The sequence below is a fragment of the Gavialis gangeticus genome, unplaced genomic scaffold (assembly GCF_001723915.1).
Source record: "Gavialis gangeticus isolate Ggan-Ray unplaced genomic scaffold, GavGan_comp1, whole genome shotgun sequence".
NCBI lineage: Eukaryota > Metazoa > Chordata > Crocodylia > Gavialidae > Gavialis > Gavialis gangeticus.
Window position 1 is genome coordinate 152,586,997 of NW_017729022.1, and position 20,314 is coordinate 152,607,310.

Below are 20,314 nucleotides of genomic sequence, written 5' to 3' on the forward strand. Positions count from 1 at the left end.
GCCAGTTAAGCTCAGGGAGGAGCAGCTGAGTCCCAAGGGGGTGGAAGACCTCAGGCCCCAGTGTAAGGGGCATTGTTGTGGCTTGAGAGAGGGGGGTAGTGGTCTGGTGAAGGGCCAGGGGAGAAGTAAGCCTATAGTTGAGTAACAGCTCAGTCCCATTTGGGTGAGGCTCACAGGAGAGGCCTAAAAGACCATGCCAGGGCTGACTGAGGGGTGGAGAGAAAAGCCTGAGGATCTAATTGAGCAGAGTGAGAGCCAGTAGAGTGCAAGAGGCCCTGGTGAGAGGGGAGCGGTGTGTGTGTGGCCCTGAAGTGGGCAGTATGATAAATATCCAACTGTGTGCCCAGTTTGGCACGGCCTTGAGCCACAGTGTCATCACACAGTGTGACATCAGCGAGGCATGGGACATATGTATAAGGGTGGTAGGAGCATGTACTTATCATCCACGGTCATTTGGGCGCACGAAGGGCAGCCTCCCACCTATTTTACATCACAATCATTTATCAACAAGGCGTGGCAGAGGAACAAGGTGGGTGGTTTGCCCAAAGACAAGGGTGGAACCATACTAGTACTGGGCCTGAAAGGTGCTCTTGTCACAGGGGGTCATATTACAATCAAGATCATCCTATATTTGAGTAAGTATAGTAATACATAGGGATAGAGTTAAGTTAGGAAAATGAGGAAGATATAACAAAATGAAAATCAGCCTGCAAAAAACGTAAGTTAATGCAGAGGAAAAGGGGTTTCGAGCACAGCATAAATCAATAAGTGGGAAGAATTCAAGCCTAGACTTGAGACATTTAGTTTGCTGGCTATTAAAACCACTAGCTACGTGATACGCGTCACACAACATGGCACTGTATATACATACATAGACAAAGACAACAAATCTTGCTGCATAAAGCATAAAGTCTTTATCAAAGTATCTAAGGGTATTTCTATGCTCCCCCTGCAGTGGCCTTGAGGATGCAGCTGTTCACTCCCACGCACCATGCATGAGAGCCAGGAAAGAGGTAATAAGGTTGCCCTGAGGGAGCACCCAGTCATACCACTAAAGCACATTGGAGACAGATCTTGAGATAAGGGATGAGGGAACAAGTGGAACAAGAGCAGTACCTCTAATTCCCCTACAGAGATAAAACAGAGCTATCTTATATTATATATGTGTACATGCACAATCCCTATCACAATAGTATCTAAGCTCCTCCCATTCAAAATATTTATCCTCACAACACATCTGACAGGTAGGGATACACTGTTACCCCCATTTTACAGATGGAAAATAGAACTGGTTAAGCAACTTCCTGAATGTCCACAGGATGTCTGTGTCACATAAGGACTTATATTCAGGTTTCCCAAGTTCCAGGCTAGTGCCTTAAACACTGGGCCATCTTTTCATTTTTTCTACATTACTAGCTAGCTTTCATATTGTATTCAGTTGTGGGACCCATGTCATCAGAAACCTGAGTTCAGAATAGAGAGTTTGGGAGAGAAAAGCTATAGGGATTGATAAACTGATAGCTTAGCTAAATGATAACTTAGGCCACTGTAGCCTCCCATGCCTCTCGCCCGAGCGTTGTGTGTTTGGATTCTTCATGAACCTCACTGTGGCTTCTTGGGCTACATGGCCAGGCTATTGGGAGCAACCTCGGGTTGGTTCCCCAGGGGTCTCACCTGCCAAGTCTTTGACGATAAGTTGGTTTTATCGGGAGGACAATGTCTGGTCCTGCCTCCCCTGGTACTTCCCCAGGCCCTCCTCATGGTTGTTTCTTCTTGGGGCTCCACCTCCCCTACACCCTGCCTAACGCCAACCGTGATGTTGTTTGCCAGGGCCGGTACTCAGGCCCCCACTTTTGGCTCGGTTTCTTAGGGGCTGCGGTCATCAGCTACTAATGGTACTTGTACCGAATGCTTCACACGGCCCCTCTTTTGCCCGCAGTTTAATCAGAGCCGGACTCCCCTAGCATCCAGCCCCCCTTGACAAATCAACTGCTCCCCGAATTCGGTACCTGTCACCTGTTTCCTGGGCCAGGGTCCCATCCTCATCTTCACTGGTGTCCCAGTTGCTGCAGTTGCCGCCCTCAATCCACGCTGGCTCCATTAGCGACTCCTCAGGCCCTTGCTGGCCCTGCATTCCTTTGTTGCTTCCCTTTTGAAGGAGCCACCAAGCCTCCTCCACTGGAATGTTTGCCTGCTCTGGCCCCTACAGGCCAGCCAGAGACACTGCTTCCAGTCCCCCTGGCTTCCTTCTGGCCAGACCTTTTCTCTGGGCGCCAGGCGCCCGTCCAGCCAATTGACCGCAGCACGCTTTTATAAAGCGTGCCCAGGCGGACGTGGGAGCCGTTCCCATCTCTGCTGTGGGTTTTCTCTTTGATCTTTATCCACGGCAGCTCCCGGTTAGAGCCACCGTGGTTTCACTTTTGCTGCGCTCCTCTACTGGCGCAGCATCCCACTGCCTCTCCCCGGACTCCGGTAAGTTTCCACCACAGCCACATACACGCATTCATAGATTTCATAGACATTAGGGCAGGAAGGGACCTTGCAAGATCATTTGGTCCAGCCCCCTGCCCAAGGGCAGGATGTCAGCTGGGGTCATAGGACCCGAGCAAGATAATCATCCAAATGCAACTTGAATGCATCCAGAGTAGATGCTTGTACCACTTCTGCGGGGAGTCTATTCCAGACTCCGGAGACTCGAACAGTAAAGAAGTTCTTTCTTATGTCTAGTATAAAACAGTCTTCTAGCAGTTTGTGACCTTGCACCTTGTTGCACCTTGTTTTCCCTAGGGGAGCCCTGGTGAATAGCCATTCTCCCAGGTCCTGATGTACACCCCTGATATACTTATAGGCTGCCACTGAATCCTGCCTGAGCCTACGCTTTTCCAAGCTGAAGAGTCCCATGCCACTCAGCCTCTCCTCATACCGCCTACTTTCTTGACCTCTTACCATGCATGTGGCTCTCCTCTGGACTCTCTCGAGCTTCTCTATGTCCTTTTTAAAGTGTGGAGCCCAGAGATGGATGCAGTACTCCAGCTGTGGCCTCACCAAAGCCAAGTAAAGTGGAAGAATGACATCTTGGGTCTTGTTTAAGATGCATCGGTACATGCAACCCAGAGTTTAATTTGCTTTGCCAGCTGCGGCATCACATTGGTGGCTCAGATTCATCTTGTGGTCAATCATGACCCTCAAGTCTCTTTCAGATGTAGTGCTAGTGAGTGAAGCATTGCCATGACTATAGATATGATGTGGGTTTTTCATCCTGAGGTGGAGCACCTTGCATTTCTCTATGTTGAAGGTCATCAGGTTTCTACATGCCCACTTTGCGAGCCTATCCAGGTCAACCTAGATCCCCAACCTATCCTCTAGTGTAACCGTGCTTCCACATAGTTTGGTGTCATACATGAACTTAACCAGTTAATTTCTGACACCTGAATCCAGATCATTAATGAATACATTAAAAAGTACTGGTCCAAGTACTGAACCCTGAGGGATGCCACTAGTCACCATATGCCAGGCGGATTTGGTTCCATCAGCAATCATTCTATGGGTCAGACCATGGAGCTAGTTCCCAAGCCATTGGACTGGAAGGTTGCTAAGGCTGCAGTTCCCCAGTATTGCCATGAGGACATCATGACAGACCAAGTCAAAGGCTTTTATGAAATCCAAGTAAATGACATCAACTTCTCCCCTCCGTCCAGGTGAGACATCACCTGGTCATAGAAGGAGATGAGGTTGGTCAGGCAGGACCTACCCAAAAACAAAGTTGTGTTGGCTGTCTCTCAATGGCGCCTTCTGTCAGCTTGTTGTTGAGGGATTTTTTGACAATTTTTTTCTAGATCTTACCAGAGATTGAGGTCAAACTCATTGGCCTGTAGTTCCCTGGATCTTCCTTTCTTGAAGATAGGAACCACATTGGCCCTCTTCCAGTCTTCAGAAACCTCTTCTGAGTGCCACGAGTTCTCAAATATCCATGCCAATGGTCAAGCTATGATGTCGGCCAACTCTTTTAGCACTCTTTAACATTCCATCAAGGCCTGCTGACTTAAGGCTGTCCAGCCTCTCAAGGTGTTTCCTCACAAGGTCTTCACTAAATGTAGGTGTATGGCCACCTGTATCCTCATAGTCCTGTGTCCCATCAGGCAGGGTGACCCCCTTGGGCTGGTGGAAAGTAATCATTGAGCAGATGGTCGGGGGCAGCAGGGCAGGCCGTATGAGGAGAGGCTATGGGACCTGAACCTGTTCAGCCTCCACAAGAGAAGGCTGAGACAGGATCTGGTGGCCATCTATAAACTTACCAGGGGGGACCAGCAGGGAATGGGAGAGTCCCTGTTCCCCCTAAGCACTGCCAGGAGTAACTAGGAATGATGGCCACAAGTTGATTGAGAGTAGGTTCAGGCTAGACATCAGGAGGCACTACTTCACAGTCAGGGGGGCTAGGATCTGGAACCAACTTCCAAGCGAAGTGGTGCTTGCTCCTACCCTGGGGGTCTTCAAAAGGAGGCTAGATAATCACCTAGCTGGGGTCATTTGACCCCACCATTCTTTCCTGCCCATGGCAGGGGGTCGGACTTGATGATCTGCTCAGATCCCTTCCGATCCTACCAACTATGAAATTATGAAACTATGAGATTAGCTTTTTCCTGGGTGTTGGTTGGTAGCTGTCCCATTTGATTCAGTAGGGGCTCAATGTTGCCCTTATTTTTCCAGCAATGGAAAATTTCTACCATTAGAAATGATTCTGGGAGAGGGAGCAGTACAGATATTTTGCCTGCAACAGCCCCCTCTTCCCTTGTTCCTTGCACCTTCCTGAAACCAAGGTGATCCTGGTCTCCAATAGAGCAGCAGGACAAAGATCCCTGCCTACTTCTCTCACTCTGGGGACTCCAGTGTCTCCACACTGACAAAATGGTGGTGGGGCGCTATGAAATAAAATACATCCAAGGAGCTTTAGTACAAAGCACCCACTGCGATTTTTTCAGTGCAGGAACGCACGGCAATGCTGATACACATGATGCATGGGTGCTTTTAATTAGCACAGATCACTAATTAAAGTGCCTAGGGCTGCATCTGGGAATATATGTAAAAATGCCCCTGGTATCCAGAAGGGACAGCAGCAACTGCCACCCATGCCTTATTTAGACTAAGGTGACCCTGGTCTCTGGAAAGCATGGGAGCCTTTCCCCATCGCTCCACTTTTCCCGGTCCTTTGGAGGAGTTAAGACATGGGAAAGTATACAGATGTTCATTTTCCCTGGAGCAATTTCTACCTGGCTGGAGTCACGTTATTTTTCTCCCAGAACTGCCATTTCACTCCATGAGATGAAGCAGAGAAGTCTGTACACTTGTGGTTTCTCCCAAGAGAACAGTGATTCTTTGAGAAGAAACAGAATATAAGTATGTGGCCTAAGATGGAACATGATCACCACTAACTTCTATTTGAAAGATGCAAATTATTAGTATTAAACCCTAAATTATAAGTAGGAATAAAAGGATAAAAGTAAGAAAAAAGCAAATTAGACTAGGTATCAAGAAATTTCTTTACAAAGAGGTCTAGAAAACTATAAATGGCCTTCTGTGTTTAAGAGTGACTGCCCCATATCTAGAGAGACTTAAAATGAGGTCTGACAGTGCACTGGAAATTTAAAAATTGGCAAAGGAATGAGCTGGTGGAGCTATAAAGCTCCAATAGATATGATTCAACTGTGAAATTTAAGATGTAAGTGAGTACAATTCCATTGGGCATCAGTGGAATTCTTCTTGTCAATATAGGGACTAAATGTGTACCCAGATTATAATGTAAAATATTAAACACAAAAAAATTCACAGAGTAATGTAACATAATCTCCCTCACAGCCTAGCATGACATAGCACTCTTTAATATCTCACATAGAACCAGTCTTTCATTGGGGATGATGGGTGTCTTCAATTGAATGTCTCCCACCCTACATACAACCAAAGCTCCAAGTTGTGCTTTTTGGCACAAGGTGGAAAACCTTATCTCCTCAAAGAACAAGACACTGAGATACTGTGCCCTTAACTCTATACACCAGCAATTTATTAAAGAGCAATACTTGTGCAATGATATCAGTACAATTTTAAAATTAGACTCTATAGTCTACACAGACATTTCTTTTCACAATATCTGTAGATTAATCCCTTTCAAATTAAATTAAATCTCTCCAAATTTTGCAAGCAAGATTTCAAGAAATGCTGTATCAAGTAGATACAGAAGTAGAATAGCATAAAAACTGTTAAATAACAGAACTCTTAAAAATTGGTCCAAATCAGGTTGAAAACTTCTATCTTGCATTCTAACTTTCAAAATGGGAATGGTATTTTATCCAAGCTGCAGTACATTCACTGTGGAAGCCAAATCATCATAAGATGCAAGTCAGATGGATCAACTGATTTCAAAGATGCTAGGCCAATTTAAACCAGCTGAGGAGCTGGCCCTAAACTGAGAAATGCTAGAATAGTTATTAGATAGGTTTATATCTAAAAAAATCCCCCAAGAAAAGTACTGTATCTAGTTGATTCTAAGATGAGGATTTACCCCCATTCAACATTGGGTTAAAAAAGCCCATGTTAAATTTGACTACAACCTGAGGGGTGAGTGGACAGTGGCTGAGGCTCTGACTTCGACTTTGACCCTGAGCCTGGGGTCACAGTTCAAGCCACAGCCACTGCCCTCCCCACCACCTGCCCCCTGCAGCCTTTGCTTCCTGCTGCTGTCGCTTGCCTATCACAGCTCCAGGTCCAGTTGGGGCCCTGCTCCAGCCCAAGAAAAGGGAACATGGAGAACATACTGTCTCTGACAGCTCCTGACCACACACTAGCATCAGTGCTGGCAGCTCCAGCCCCTGCTGCAACCACCACTGTGTGGCCAGGCAAGGGCTGGAGGCAACATGTGTTCTGTGCTCCATGCCCTGGAATGGAGCAGAGCCCCAGCTGGAGTCAGAGCTGCAACAAAAAAGTAAGCAATGGGGGTTAGGGGGAGGTGGCATGCAGGGCAAGCAACAAGGTGGGAGGACCAGGTGGGAGCAGCACCAGGAGTCACAGATACGGGGGTAGCAGGTGGGAGGAGTGGCAAGTGGTAGGGGCAGGTGGGAAGGGGTGCAAATGGTCAGGGGAAAGGGGTGGGGCAAACACACTGCAGGTAGGCAGGCAGTAGGGGGGTAAGTGGCATTGGGGCAGATGTTAGGGGAGAATAGGGGCAGATGTCAAACACTGTGGAGGGGCCAGGCATGAGATACACAGGCATGATTAGGAGGCAGAAAGAAAGGGGATAAGTAGTGGGGGGGGGATAGGAAGGAAGGGGCAGGCCACTTGACTTCCACACTACCTACCACAATGCCTCCTGCCCCCCTGCCACTGGTTTCCCTACTGTAGCAGCAGGGAGGACAAATTTAAGATGACTTTCCAAACATCAGATTCTATATAGAGAAAATTATACCAAATTTATACATTTTCCAGATATAGGATCTATAGGCAGTCCTCAGACTTATAACACAACCAGTTCCTGAAAACTGCATCTTAAGTCAAAACATCATAACTTGGAACCAATTTTCCCATAGGAACGATGTTATAAGTGGGGAATTGGTTCCTTTATGATGGTTGACATAGCTGCATCCACCTGGCAAGTCTGTTGTGGTGGGGTGGAGAGGGGAGGGAAGGGGCATGGGAGAGTAGATCAATGTCCCCTCAGTGAGAAAGGGATTGGGGTTGGGGCTGGGACCCGGGCTAGGGAAGCAATACCCAGGGAGGGAGTGGGGTAGCTTGAGTCGCTTTGTGGCACTGGTCTGGGAGATGCTTGTGTGGTAGCTTGTCCAGCAGCTCTTGCTGCTGCTCCTGTTGCCAGTCTGGGAGACCATGATGTGGGGGCATGTGCCCCAGGATCTGTGCGGGGCGGGGCCTGTGCTCCAGGTGCAAGGCGCTGGGAGTGGGGTCTATGCCCCCCCCCGCTGGTCACCCAGCTAGTGTGGGGCTGGTGCGAGACTGAGCCACTGTGCTGCCTCCAAACCAGTGGTGTGCAGCAGTGGGACCTGGCCTGGCCTCCCCACAACTCCTGGATGAGCTGTTGCTTCACCCTGGCTGGTTGAGGGGTGGCAGGGCATGGGGGGGGTGTATGCCACCAAAAATTCACGCCTGTCTTGCTCCAATCTGGAGGCACATGGCCCCCCCCCCATGCCCTGACAGGGCAAAGTTGCTGCTCCCACCACTGTGCCACTTGTCCAGAGGCAGCACAGAGGCTCAGTCTCGTGCCCTGCTCCCAGCAACTTGCTCCTGAAGCACGGCCTGGCGCAGCCCCGCCCACCCCGCGCAAATCCTGGGGCAACTCCATGTCCCCCACCATGCCCTCCCAGATCAGCAACAGGAGCAGTGGCAAAAGCCACCAGATAAGCCACCACACAAGCAGCTCCTGGACCAGCGGTACACAGTGGCACAAGTTGCCCCACCTTCTCCGTGGGCAGCGCTTGCCCCAGGCCCACTCCCTCCCTCACTACAGGGGCACTGACCTGCCCCCCCACACACCTTCCCTCCTTTCTCCCCCCCACAACAACAGACTTACCAGCTGGATGCAGCTGTGTTGACCATTGTAAAGGCGAAATCCACATGGAAACCTTGAAACAGGGTGTCAATTTACAAATGTTGTAAATGCCGTTTGTTGTAACTCAAAGTCATAAGTCAAGGGCTGCCTGTAATTATTGAGGGGTCATCTTAAATTCAAAGTTGTCTTGGATTTGGGTAAATACAGTAGGTACTGTGATTAATTGCTTTGTCAGAGCAATAAAAACTTTGCTCATTGAGGAAAAATCAATTGTTAAAGGGAAAATCATCGGGTATACTAGTAAATGTAGGCAATTAAAAATATAGGGTTAAAAGTTGTTTCAAATAAAATGCCTGACCTCAATCATCCTGCTAATATTTTTCATTTTTAAAAGGTTTTTCACTTTTTTGTTGCTTTGTGAAAAAGAAAGAAAAACAATATAAACTGAAGCTCTAGTCTGTGTCCAACTGCTATCCAGTGGAGATTAAATTGGTTTATACAAAGACTCCAATTCAAGAAGGCATTCCTTTAAGAAGGGTATTTAAAGCATGCGCTTCAATGCTTTCCTGAATTAGGGCCAAAATGCATGAAATAAAAAAATTGAAAAAGAAGAGAAAATACTTTTCTTTCCCCTTATTTCTCTGTTGCAATCTGAAGTCCTATGGTAACACAACTAGATAAAAAAGACAGAAGTATGATTTTCAACATGACTGTCACTGGAAATAAATTACTGTTGTATTCATCATTTGCTATTATTAAATTGTGTCTGATTTGTTCAGGCAAAGCTTTAGGTTGTCATAACATCCCATTGACTTCAGTAGGACTTCACATGGATACTGGAGAGACCTTTGCAGGATCTGAGCCAAAAGCACTACAGTGTTTATTAAGGAAATGTGCAAACAAAGAAATGATCATTCTAATAGCAATGAAAATGCTATTAGAATTAAAAATGCATTTCAATGTGAAGCAAAAACCTGCTTAAATTACATTTCAATAAAATGCAGTAGTTTATCAATATGAGAATAAAATATAGCTGTCCAAACACAATTTGCTGACCTAAAAAAATATAGGCCTAATTCTTATTCACATTAAGGCTACTTTACATGGCTCTGACAGTGTGAAAGGATGTTAAAGTGAGTGTAAATGTAATTTATGTCTACTTTATACTACCAAAGTGATGCAAAACGTCCTTAGTGAAAATAAGGATTATGGCTAGAGTTAATTCATTTACATTCACAATGTTTTTAGATATATTTGGGGTTTCTGAAATTGTGCAGTAAGTTACAGTTAGGTTCTGAAGTGAAGTAAAATGAATTTTAAATGGTTCCTGAATTCTTAGCAATTCTGCAGCAATGTGCTGAAAACCAGGTTCTTTCCATTTCAATATGCAACTATAGATGTTGCCTGAAATAATAACTCTAGCTTTTCTCGATGTAGCCTACCTGTACGAGAGCCCTCTAAATCAGAACTTGCATAGGCTACTTCTAGGTTGCAGTTTTAAAGCTAGTATTTAATATGAGTAATGACAGTTTAAATGGCATCCTGCATCTTCAGTACCTGACATCAAGGTTGCTAAGGAATTGATGTCATGCAGCCATTTCTGAAACGTCCTATCAATGAGAAGCTGGTTATGGAAAATGTAGTTTTGCTATCTGGAACACAATTTGTTGTTTTAAAATCCTTTAAAGACCTCTTTCTGGTTTCCTTTCCACTGCAATTTGCTACAGAATGTCCTTCTTAGAATGTAATTCTAATGGACAGGAAATAATGATTTCATAATTATTGTAAGTACTCATGTCTCATCTATGCCTCTTCAATGAAGTTCTCAATTCCCAACAGAGTTGGATCTGGATTGAAGAGACTGTTGTGATATTTAGCTAAACATAAAGTATTTCATGTTAATTTATAACAGCTCCAAATCAGAAATATGTTTCTTAAACATTCTCCTCCCCCTATCCAATGGAATCTGTTAACATTTCTTGGTAATATTAAAGTTATCCAGGAATGCATAATTCTGTGACATTATAATACAACAAGATTTCTAGCATCCATGCTGTCAAAAAATGATGGACTCTTTAATAAACCAAGAAGTTTTAGAGGGTTTCAGACAGGAGGAAAAGGGATTTTTTTTAAAGGTAAGTTATGGTTTGTACTTATTTCCCCCTTTAATCAGCTTAGCTGGGATACCTATTAAGGGTGTGCGAAGCTGGCCCTATTCATTTTGGATTCAACCCAAATTGGGGACAGTGATTTGATTTGTTGATTTGGATCACTGTCCCTGATTTAATTCAGTCGAATCTACCATAGACGCAGCTTTAAATGTTTTTTGTACATACCTCAAAGTATGAGCATGGCTAATGAATGCTGCAATGGTGGGGTGCATGGAAAGTCCCACAGGAGCGGGGGAGGGGGGGCGGGGGGCCCTACATGCTCGGCGGTGAACACAGAAGTGGACAGGAACTGCTTCTGGTCCACTTCCAGGTCTGCTGCCGAGCGCGCTGGGGAGCCTCCCACACTTCTGTGGGACACTCCATGAGCCCCAGCATTGCAGCAATCGTGAGCTGCCGGGTATCTAGAGGTATGTAGAAAAACATTTAAAGTTGTGTCTATGTCCGAATTGCCAAATCTTTCTGAATCTCCCCAAATCGATTTGGAGGGTTCCAATTCAATTTGGAGAGATTAAAGGGTCCTCTGATTTGATTTGGATTTGGAGATTCGGCCACCGAATTGGGCCGAATCTCTGCCAAACTGAATCAGGGACTGAAGCTTGGCACAGCCCTAATACCCATATTTTCTGTTAACCGCAATTTTCATATTGCACCACCGCTGCTCCCACCTCAACTAAGTATCTATTCTCCGTAGAAACATTCACAGTTGAGATCTCACATGGATGGAGAGGTCTAATGTTGAATCTTGATTCAGGTACCTAACTCCAGAGAGGAGTAGGACTTCATACACACCTTTGCACTAGATGTTTCCTGTGGCCTAGCTGTAGGTGCCTTACTGTTTAGCGTTTGGGATCACTCAAACACTCTTTAGAGGCACCTAATTCTCTCCACTGAGCACATATGGAGCCTAAGCATGCAACCCTGTTTCTCTGAATCACCTTCTTGAGGAGCCTTATTTTTAAACATGCTGAAGTCTACATTGGAAGTATCCAAGAGGCCAATCTGGATTTTTAACCTTAAGCACATTCTGAAATCTGTTCCTAGATTCTGGGTGCATCTATGTGTTCATTAATGCACAATGGTTACTGCACATTTAATTTAGTACTTGTATAATTAAGTACTAAATAATCGCTCAGGAACTGGAGTTACTGCACAGGAGCACCAGCAAACACCTTTTTAGTGATGCTACTGTGCATTATTAGGCATTAGTAGCCTAATAATATGATGCAGTAGCATATTAACACTGTTCATGCTGTGATGCACTACTGGGCAGTTAATGTCTCATGTAGACGCACCTAGTATGTACTTTCATTCTACTGGCTTCAACTGAATTTAAGCATGGGCTTAAGTCCTTTCTTAAACAGACGAAGAATTAAGCCAATGTATAAACCCAAGTTACCAGTTAAATGGCTTGCTGAAACAGAGACAGAATGAGTTAAACTCACAGCACCTCTCTGGAGCTGAAACATTACCCTCATTAGAGATTGGAAACTGGAGACATAACACAGCTTACATGTTATGTTGAGACCAGAACCTGTACCAGGAGAGAAGCTTGGAGAGGCAGGGAATAGACACACACATAGCTTTACTTTTGTATCCACACAAGAAGCGGATACCAAGGGTATGTCTATGCTGAAAACCACAGTTTTGTTTTTAATTTAAGGTGGCCAACCCATGTAATCTAACCTGGTTTAAAAAAAAAGCAGTGAAAATTATGTAATGTGCATCATAACAGGTTAAGAATTCCCTTTGGGGCCTTAACTTGAGCTGTTAACCCACATTAAAATCCAAGCTTCCCCGTTTTTACTGCTATTTTAAACAGAATTACTAAGTTAAGAACTTATTTTTTCCATTGTAGACATACTCATAAGCTACCAGTGGAGTTTTGCCAAAGAAGTTGTATACAGAACCCAGAACAATCAATGGTCATCCATCTATGTCAGCTCGCAAGACTGACCCTACTGAAGAAAGGGAGTTCAACTTCTCCCAGTCCCACATTTCTGGAGTGGCCACAGACCTTCTCTGTTTCTGGAAACACTATCCCATTGGGACTAAACTGTTGTAGTGAGCTAAGTGACTTACCCTAGGTTGCTTCAGGAAGCTTTTGACAGAACCAAGAACAGAACCCTGATCACCTTAGAATTGTAATGGGATTACCCATGCCTAAAGTTATCCCCTGTCTTAAATCTTTACAGGTTTGGTCTCTCTTTATTTTTATAGAGAAAAAAATAAATATGAAAAAGTAGGGCAGATTCTTTAATATAAAATTAAGAAAATGTCATGCATATGTGTCAAAAGAAAAGGGTTTCCTCAAAGACGACAAGCACACTAAATGTGCCCAGTGCAAGCTTATTTTGAATTTCCTTGGAGTGCAATGACCTTCTAGATTTTTATTTTATTATCATTTAATTGAATGTTATTGCTGCTGGTTTTATAATTCTTGAGATTTAAGTTTATTTGGGGGATTTAAATGAGTTAAAACAGTTAAATATAAACTCTGCTTTTGATGATCTCTTCCCAACAGACCCAAATGTATATACAGTATAATTTCATCACTGACAAAAATATACAAATGGCATAGCATTTCATGTAGTGCTTCAGTTCAGTGTACTTCACTATTTATAATATGTAAATACACAGCTTATTTCATAAAGAAAACAAGTTGTAGGCTACAGATGTATAAGGACTTTATTCATTTAATATAAACAGAAATGAAAGGAAAAAATGTTCTTTCACAATAAATAAATATACTATGACAAAGGTTACTATTGAAGGGATTAAAATTGACAGAAGCCAACATAAAAACTTTCAATATCGTACTTTTACTTTAATATGAAGACATTATTATCAAAGGAAAATACTCAAGAAAAGCTTTGATAAAAATAATCTCACACTATCTTTGAAGCGGTTTCATTTATTTTACTACCCACTGTGTTCCTTATCAGAAGGCCAAGTATAAGAAGTTTCCTAGTTTATGATTAGGAAAGAATCTGATAGATTAGAAGACTCAATTGAAGTTGGACATAATAAGTATTAAAGTATTACATGACATTAATCCTGCCATTCCATTACTCTCTCAATCATTGTGCACAGACTAATTATTCTGAAGCCAGTGTTCAGGAGAAAATAGAAACATACTTACACTGGGCTGGAGTAATCTCTTTATTGCATCAACAAGGCTAGCTCTGTACCGGTCCAGAAACAGGCTGACATTGAGAAGGGAACAGAATCCAGATTAAAATGGGTTTTCAATTCTAATGATACTAATGCAGATAAGTACAAGGCTAATTACATATGTTTACACAATGCTGAAAAGGAGAAACTGAAGTCTAAATTTCCTTCCTTCCAATTAATGTATGTTTTAGTAAAAAAACAAAACAAAACAAAACACACACCCCCTGGCTGAATCCTGCAACTAATGTTATCTAAAGCTAAAGCCAAAATATCAGCATGAAGCAGTTTTGTTATGTGACAGGAATTAACAGATCATGTATGCTAATGTTTTAATAGTGTGGATATCAAAAATTAGGATTAATATACTGTAATGCAGGGTTACCATTTCACATGCTGTTTATATAGAAAGGTTTAAAAAGAGGGTTGTTTTGTTTCTTTAAAGTATCCTCTCCATTGCATTTAGTGTACTACTCTTAAAAGTTTTCTTTGGCCATTTAAATATTTATCATCAGTTTATTAATTTGATATTTATGCATTTGCATTATGGTAACTTCTATAAACCAAGTTCCCCACCTTGCTAGGCATGCATTTTTCCACTGTAACAAAGAGACAGCCAAGTGCAGAGCCATCACATCCTGAGAGTGAAGTTCTTTATCCACACAACTGATATATAAAGATCCCAGGAAGGCAAGGGTCTCCATGGAGGCCCCGGGATCACTGGGCAGTAACAGTGCAGGGCCAGGCTCTTGGGCAGAGCTGTGATCCACTCCCAACACACTCCTGCCCACAGAACTGGCATCACTTGCAGGGGAGCAGATGGCAGCTCAGCCCTGGGCCTGTGCTGCCATGGCAAGACACCCCCTGCCCATCCAGCAGCAGTGGGGATGGCCGCGTGGAGTTGTGCCCCTCTGCTACTGATGGGCAGGCAGAGGGTGTATAGCTGGTGCGGGGCTCCAGAGGAAAGGCAGCAGGGCAGGGAGCCCACAGCGGGAAGCCTGCATCCATCCCCACTCCACTTGGCTCTGGTCCAGCTGTGTTGCTGTGGGGGGGGGGAGGTGGGCATGTATCCCACCTTTCCATTTGAAAAGGTGGTCAACTTACCAGCCAAGCACGGGGCAGAGCCACTTAGGGAATTTTAGTAAGCTGTTGTGGGCAAGGCGGGGGGAGGGAGGGGTGCTGACCCAGCCCATGACAGCTGGGGCTCCCTTAGTGGCCCTCCAGTCCCAGTAATTGTCCATCCCTGGACTAGCAGGACAAACTCCAGGATTTTACAGTGTTTTGTAGGATGTGCTTGTCTAAAGCATGAAAGCTTGTGGACCAAGTAGCACAAATAGACATGACAAACCAATAGCGGTGCTTCAAACGTGGTTGCACGAGATTTCTCCTTTTGAGTGCCTCCAAAATTACATCTGTGAACAGTACAACTATAGAGGAAGACATGAGGGAGACAAATCCTACCCCACCCTCCTTTCACACTACCCTGATTATATCTATTTAAGGTAAGTTCACACAGCGCTCAGACTTGTGATAGCAGCAGATGCAGGCATATCTAGCTCATTCAGGTACCAGTAACAGTGAAGCTGAGACAGCATCCATTTTCTTCAACTTATCATCTAGCCCAGGCAGGCAACATCCTGCACTGAGGCCTACATAGCTGTGATGATGTTTCTGTTTGTACCCAACCTGGCTAGATTAAAGCTGGTTAAGTTATCACTACATGTGCTGCAATTCCATCTCAGACTGCACTTTAGACATACCCTGTGTAACTGTAAAACCAGTCCATTTTTACTTATTGATCCTCCACCTTCTTCGATGTAGTTGCATAGAGACCCAGAATGTGCAAAAAATCTTGGGATTTTTTAAAGTGTTGGGACACAGAATTGCTTAAAGAGAACATGCAGCTACCATGTTATGTAAATGTGAACTAGAAAACCTTCAACTTAAAGTAAATGCTTACAAATAAATCTATGAAGGAAACTGACACAGACTTATTATCAGGGATCTGGATTTTCCATTTCTCACAGAAAAATGGGAAAAAACACAGACTTTCCCTTTTGCCTGAGAAAAACATGGATTTTTCATTTTAACAGAGAAACGTGGATTTTGCTCTTTTGCAAAGAGCTCTCTGCAGGCTGGCAGAGCTCTAGCTTGCAAGGGGCTAGGGGAAGCAGGAGGAGGGTGGTTAGGCAGGGGTGCCATGTGTATATACATCTTTCTGGAAACATGTACATGCCAGGCAGCCTGGAGAGCAGCTCCTGCAGGTAAGCGTGGGGGGTGGGGGGAAGGGGAATGAGACCCCCAGAGAGGGAGGGAGTTGGGTAGGGCTGGAACTGGGGCTGCTGCCTAGCTTGGCAGTGCAAGGGCTTGGGGCCCAGGACCACAATGTGTGGCCACAGGCTCCCAGCTAGGAGTGAGACGGGGCCAAGGGGGTTCCCCCAGAGGGCAGGAGGATGGGGCCAGCTCCCTGCTGCTGCATGAACCCCCAGGGAGGCAGAGAGGACCTGTGCCCCCCAGATCTGTGTGTGGGGCAGGGGTGGGCTGCCCACTGCTGGCTTGGGCCTCCTGTCCTGCTTCCCTGCCCCAGGGCCTCTATGGCCCAGTGGGTGGGATCCAGCACAACAAGGCAGAGCAGGGCCAGGCAGGGAAGCTCAGTGCCACTACTGTGAGCCCTGCACTACCCTGGTGATGTGTCCCCTGATTGCCTGGCAGCTGTGGGTGTGGCAGTGCAGGGTTGTGCCCCTCACTGCTCTGAGGTGGATAGGGGGTGTGGTGCCAGGGCAGTGCAGAACTTGTAGCAGCAAGGAGCATTCCTGCATGGCCCTGTTCTGCCCTCTGTGGCAGGTCCTACCTGCTGTGCCATGGAGACCCTGGGAGAGGGCAGCAGGGTTAAGAGTCCAAGTCCACAGTGGACAGCCCACCCCTGCACCCACCCTCACCCCATGCACAGATCTGGGGAACACATGCCTGCCTATTCCCCCAGGAGTGCATGAGTGGCAGAGAGCTAGCCCCCTCCTGCCCCTGCCCCCCTACAGGCTGTGCCCCGGCTGTGCTGCCCATAAGGGGGGCAGGGGGGATCCAGGCTCCATACTCCACTCTGCTGCTGCCTCCCATGGGTAGCAGCCAGGGCTCAGGCACTGCTGTGGTGGGGCAGGAGAATGTGGACCTGGGTCCCTGGTCCTGTTGCCCTGGCATCTGGGGGCCCCCATCTAGTGGGGGGGAAGGGGGGTGTGGGGGTCAGTGAGGGGCCAGGGGACTGTGACTTGGAGTGAGGGGCCTAAACCTGTGCCCTGGTGAGCTAAGGGGTCAGGGGAAGCTGATTTTCCCTAATTAAAAACCCAGAATCAAATACCAAAATGTATAGGTATTTAGAATTTATTTTACTACAGTGATTGAGACACTAGTAGGCTTCCAAATTGTTTTAAAATGATAAATATATCAATAAAATGTTGTGTTCATTTGATACCTATATATATAGAGTGATTTTTCATTTTAATAATGGATTTTTGGGTTTTTATCAGAGAATTTGCAATTTTTTTTTATCAGGGAAAACCAGGATCCCTGCTTATTATGAATGGATAACTGCATAATGATCTCAACCCTTCTGATTCCTTTAATGTTTTCTTGAATGTGATGCCTCTCTTATGGAAGTCTCTGAATCACAGCTACAATCTTTCCTTGTGCAAGGAATACCTGAACCTTGTTTTGGAGCCCAATATTGCTTCTAGCATTGGCTGGAAGCATGGGTGGTCTTCACCAGTTTCTTCTCTTGGATGAGCTAGCCCTAGGTTACCCAATATAAGTGTATGTTCTCTTCTTCTTGTGTTATTCTTAGTCAATTTTTATTTGAAAAGAAAAGAACATATGGCAAATCTACCTCACAGCAAGTTTTCCATACTTCAGCTACTGACACGTGGAACATTAATTTATTGAAAAAGATTTTAATATGTATCTAAATAATACAAATTATAAAGTCACTGTAACACACTAGTGCAGTAGATTATTTTTTCTTGTCTGGAGCTAAATTTTCAGAGGAAACAGACTGCAAAACTTCAGGTCTATCTACTGCAGCAGCAAGCCTATGATTGCAAAAGGGGTTACTGTGTGCACTAAAGAGTGCAGGTACCGAGCATTGCTCTCTGAAGTCTATGACATTTGGTTTTGTTTTAACCTAATCCATTTTGTCTAAGTATTGTAGTGGCATCCATACTCTGAGGGTTTTTTTCTTTTTTCAGGGGAGTAGGATCCTGCCACAGCTAATATCTGTGCCACTCAGTGCTATTAACACACAGTATCTTATATATTCTGCTGTTATTGTGTTAATAAATGATATTATCTCAGAATAGCAGGCAGTTAAAAAGACATGTTAGAAATTATATTATAAACTGCAACAAGAGTTAAGAAACCAAAATGTTATATCATGAATGTGTATGCCTTCTTAAAACTACATAGATTCAGGCATGGTTGCCCCTTGTAGTGTTACCACACTATATCATGACCAGATTATTTTAAAGTTAGACCTTCATCAGCGGGAGTAAGCCTCTGTTTTAGTTTTGCAAACTTTCCCTGGCCCCACCCTCAAATAAAAAAGCAGCTGATTTGAATTTTTTCAATTTGGCCGTATTTCATCAAGAAAAATGACAGCATGTTGCATTCAGCCAGCAGTGTAGGGATATGCGTGGGTGCCTGGGGCAAAGCAGAAGCAGTGACTTCTGGTTGCTGCTGAATTCACAATTGCAAACACATGGCTGCTGGCACCAGTTGCTTTTTTTACCCCCACCCTGCCCTCCAAATTGGTGCCCAGGCAGTTGCCCCTATCACCCCGCTGTAGCTATGCCACTGCATTCAGTCATATCATAATCTTACTCTACTGAATTGGTTCGTGCCTGAGAAGCCTCATCTTGAAAAAGGTGTGCTTCAGATGTATAATGATGTATTGGCTTGTATTCACCTAACACAGAGGGGTTAAGCTATGGCCATGGGCTAGATCCAACCCACAGAGACAGCCCAAAGGGCTGGTAGAAATGCTGGGAATTTGGAGGTAGGTCTGATGCAGCCAGCTCAGGGAATGCTTCTGTCCCAATTGCATTAGAAGATGCCCTAAGTATGGCAAAACAGGAGAAAGATCTGTGTTTGCAATAGGTTGGTGCAGGATTTGGGTGGTTAAATATCAACATCACATGCTGAAAATGCACCTTTTAAGAAAATCCTCCCAGAATTTCACAGCATTTCTCAAAGAAGCTAAGGGGCATATTGATCTGTTGCTCTTGTCATTCATTATGGACCTCACAATTCAAATTTGGCTTGTATCACAAGTGGTGTGGTGGTGTTCTTAGTTAGCCCTTTTCCATATAACAAAATGCTTCACATTTCCATAATAGGAAGTCTTTGACTGCAGAGACTCAGCAATGAAATTGGAGGAGCTTTTACAGGTCAGCACGGAAATGTCTGCTCACAGTATCAGTGGAACTGGAACAGTATGTACTGACTCTTGCTAGTACATCTGTTTTAATTTATAGGCAATAATGTAAATTTTTGTCCTATATTTTTATTAATTTTTATTTTTAAGGATGGGTTTTTTTATGTTTTCCATTTTAACCCACCATTATAACAAAATGAAAACTTACACAAAAACTCTTGGAGGTAACAGTGAGCTATAGCAAAATCATAAAAATGAGAATTTCTCAGTTAGATTACAGCTGATATGCTTTATCATTTCTTCTTGTGTCTTAAACAATCTCCAAGCAGGGGGCATGTGTTTATATTTTATGGGCTATCGCATCAAATATCTTCTTTTTGCATGTCCTGCAACAGCTACAACTGGTGTTTTAGACCTGATTTCCAATCATCCACAGCACCTAATGTGCAGAGTCATGTATGTTTTTACACAGCTTCAACTGCTGAGCTGTCATACGTTCAAAAACACTTATTAGGTTAAAAAAAAAGAATCCTATTTCCACACCATCAGGTTCCATTACAGTTGAACATGCACGTGTAGAGGCAGGCTTAAAAGGAACAATAACTTGTTATTCTAAACTTAAGAAGGACCGAGATCTTACTGCATTCCTGTGGAAAGAAATCTTTATATTAAATAGAGTATAGAACAAGACATTTTGATTTAATGGGTAACTTGGGCTCAATTCTGCATTCCTAGCAAATCCATAACTCCTGCTTCTGACAATGAAGGTAACACAGCACTTGATTCATACACCTCAATCATACAAACCATTACATTCATGTCTAACTTTCAGCAAAGAAGCAGCCACACTGATTTTGGGGTCCTATTCAGATGTTTGAATGTTACCAGGTCTGAGCCATATTCTGTAGCTATGTCATATTCATAACATCCTAACAAGAAACTGAAATATTCTCCCTTGGTTACCACCTCTGGCTTCAGGCTTCTCTTATAAAAAAAAAAAAAAAAAAA

At 44.3% G+C, this 20,314-nt stretch overlaps 1 protein-coding gene across 1 annotated transcript in view; it reads right to left on the bottom strand.

Annotated features, from left to right (window-relative positions):
• CAMKMT (calmodulin-lysine N-methyltransferase) overlaps positions 1 to 20,314 on the bottom strand; it is a 514,533-nt gene that overhangs the window by 30,177 nt on the left and 464,042 nt on the right. Inside the window, exon 10 of the mRNA XM_019516343.1 lies at positions 13,859 to 13,922. Coding sequence (XP_019371888.1) covers positions 13,859 to 13,922 — 64 coding nt within the window. The remainder of the gene's footprint in view (positions 1 to 13,858; positions 13,923 to 20,314) is intronic.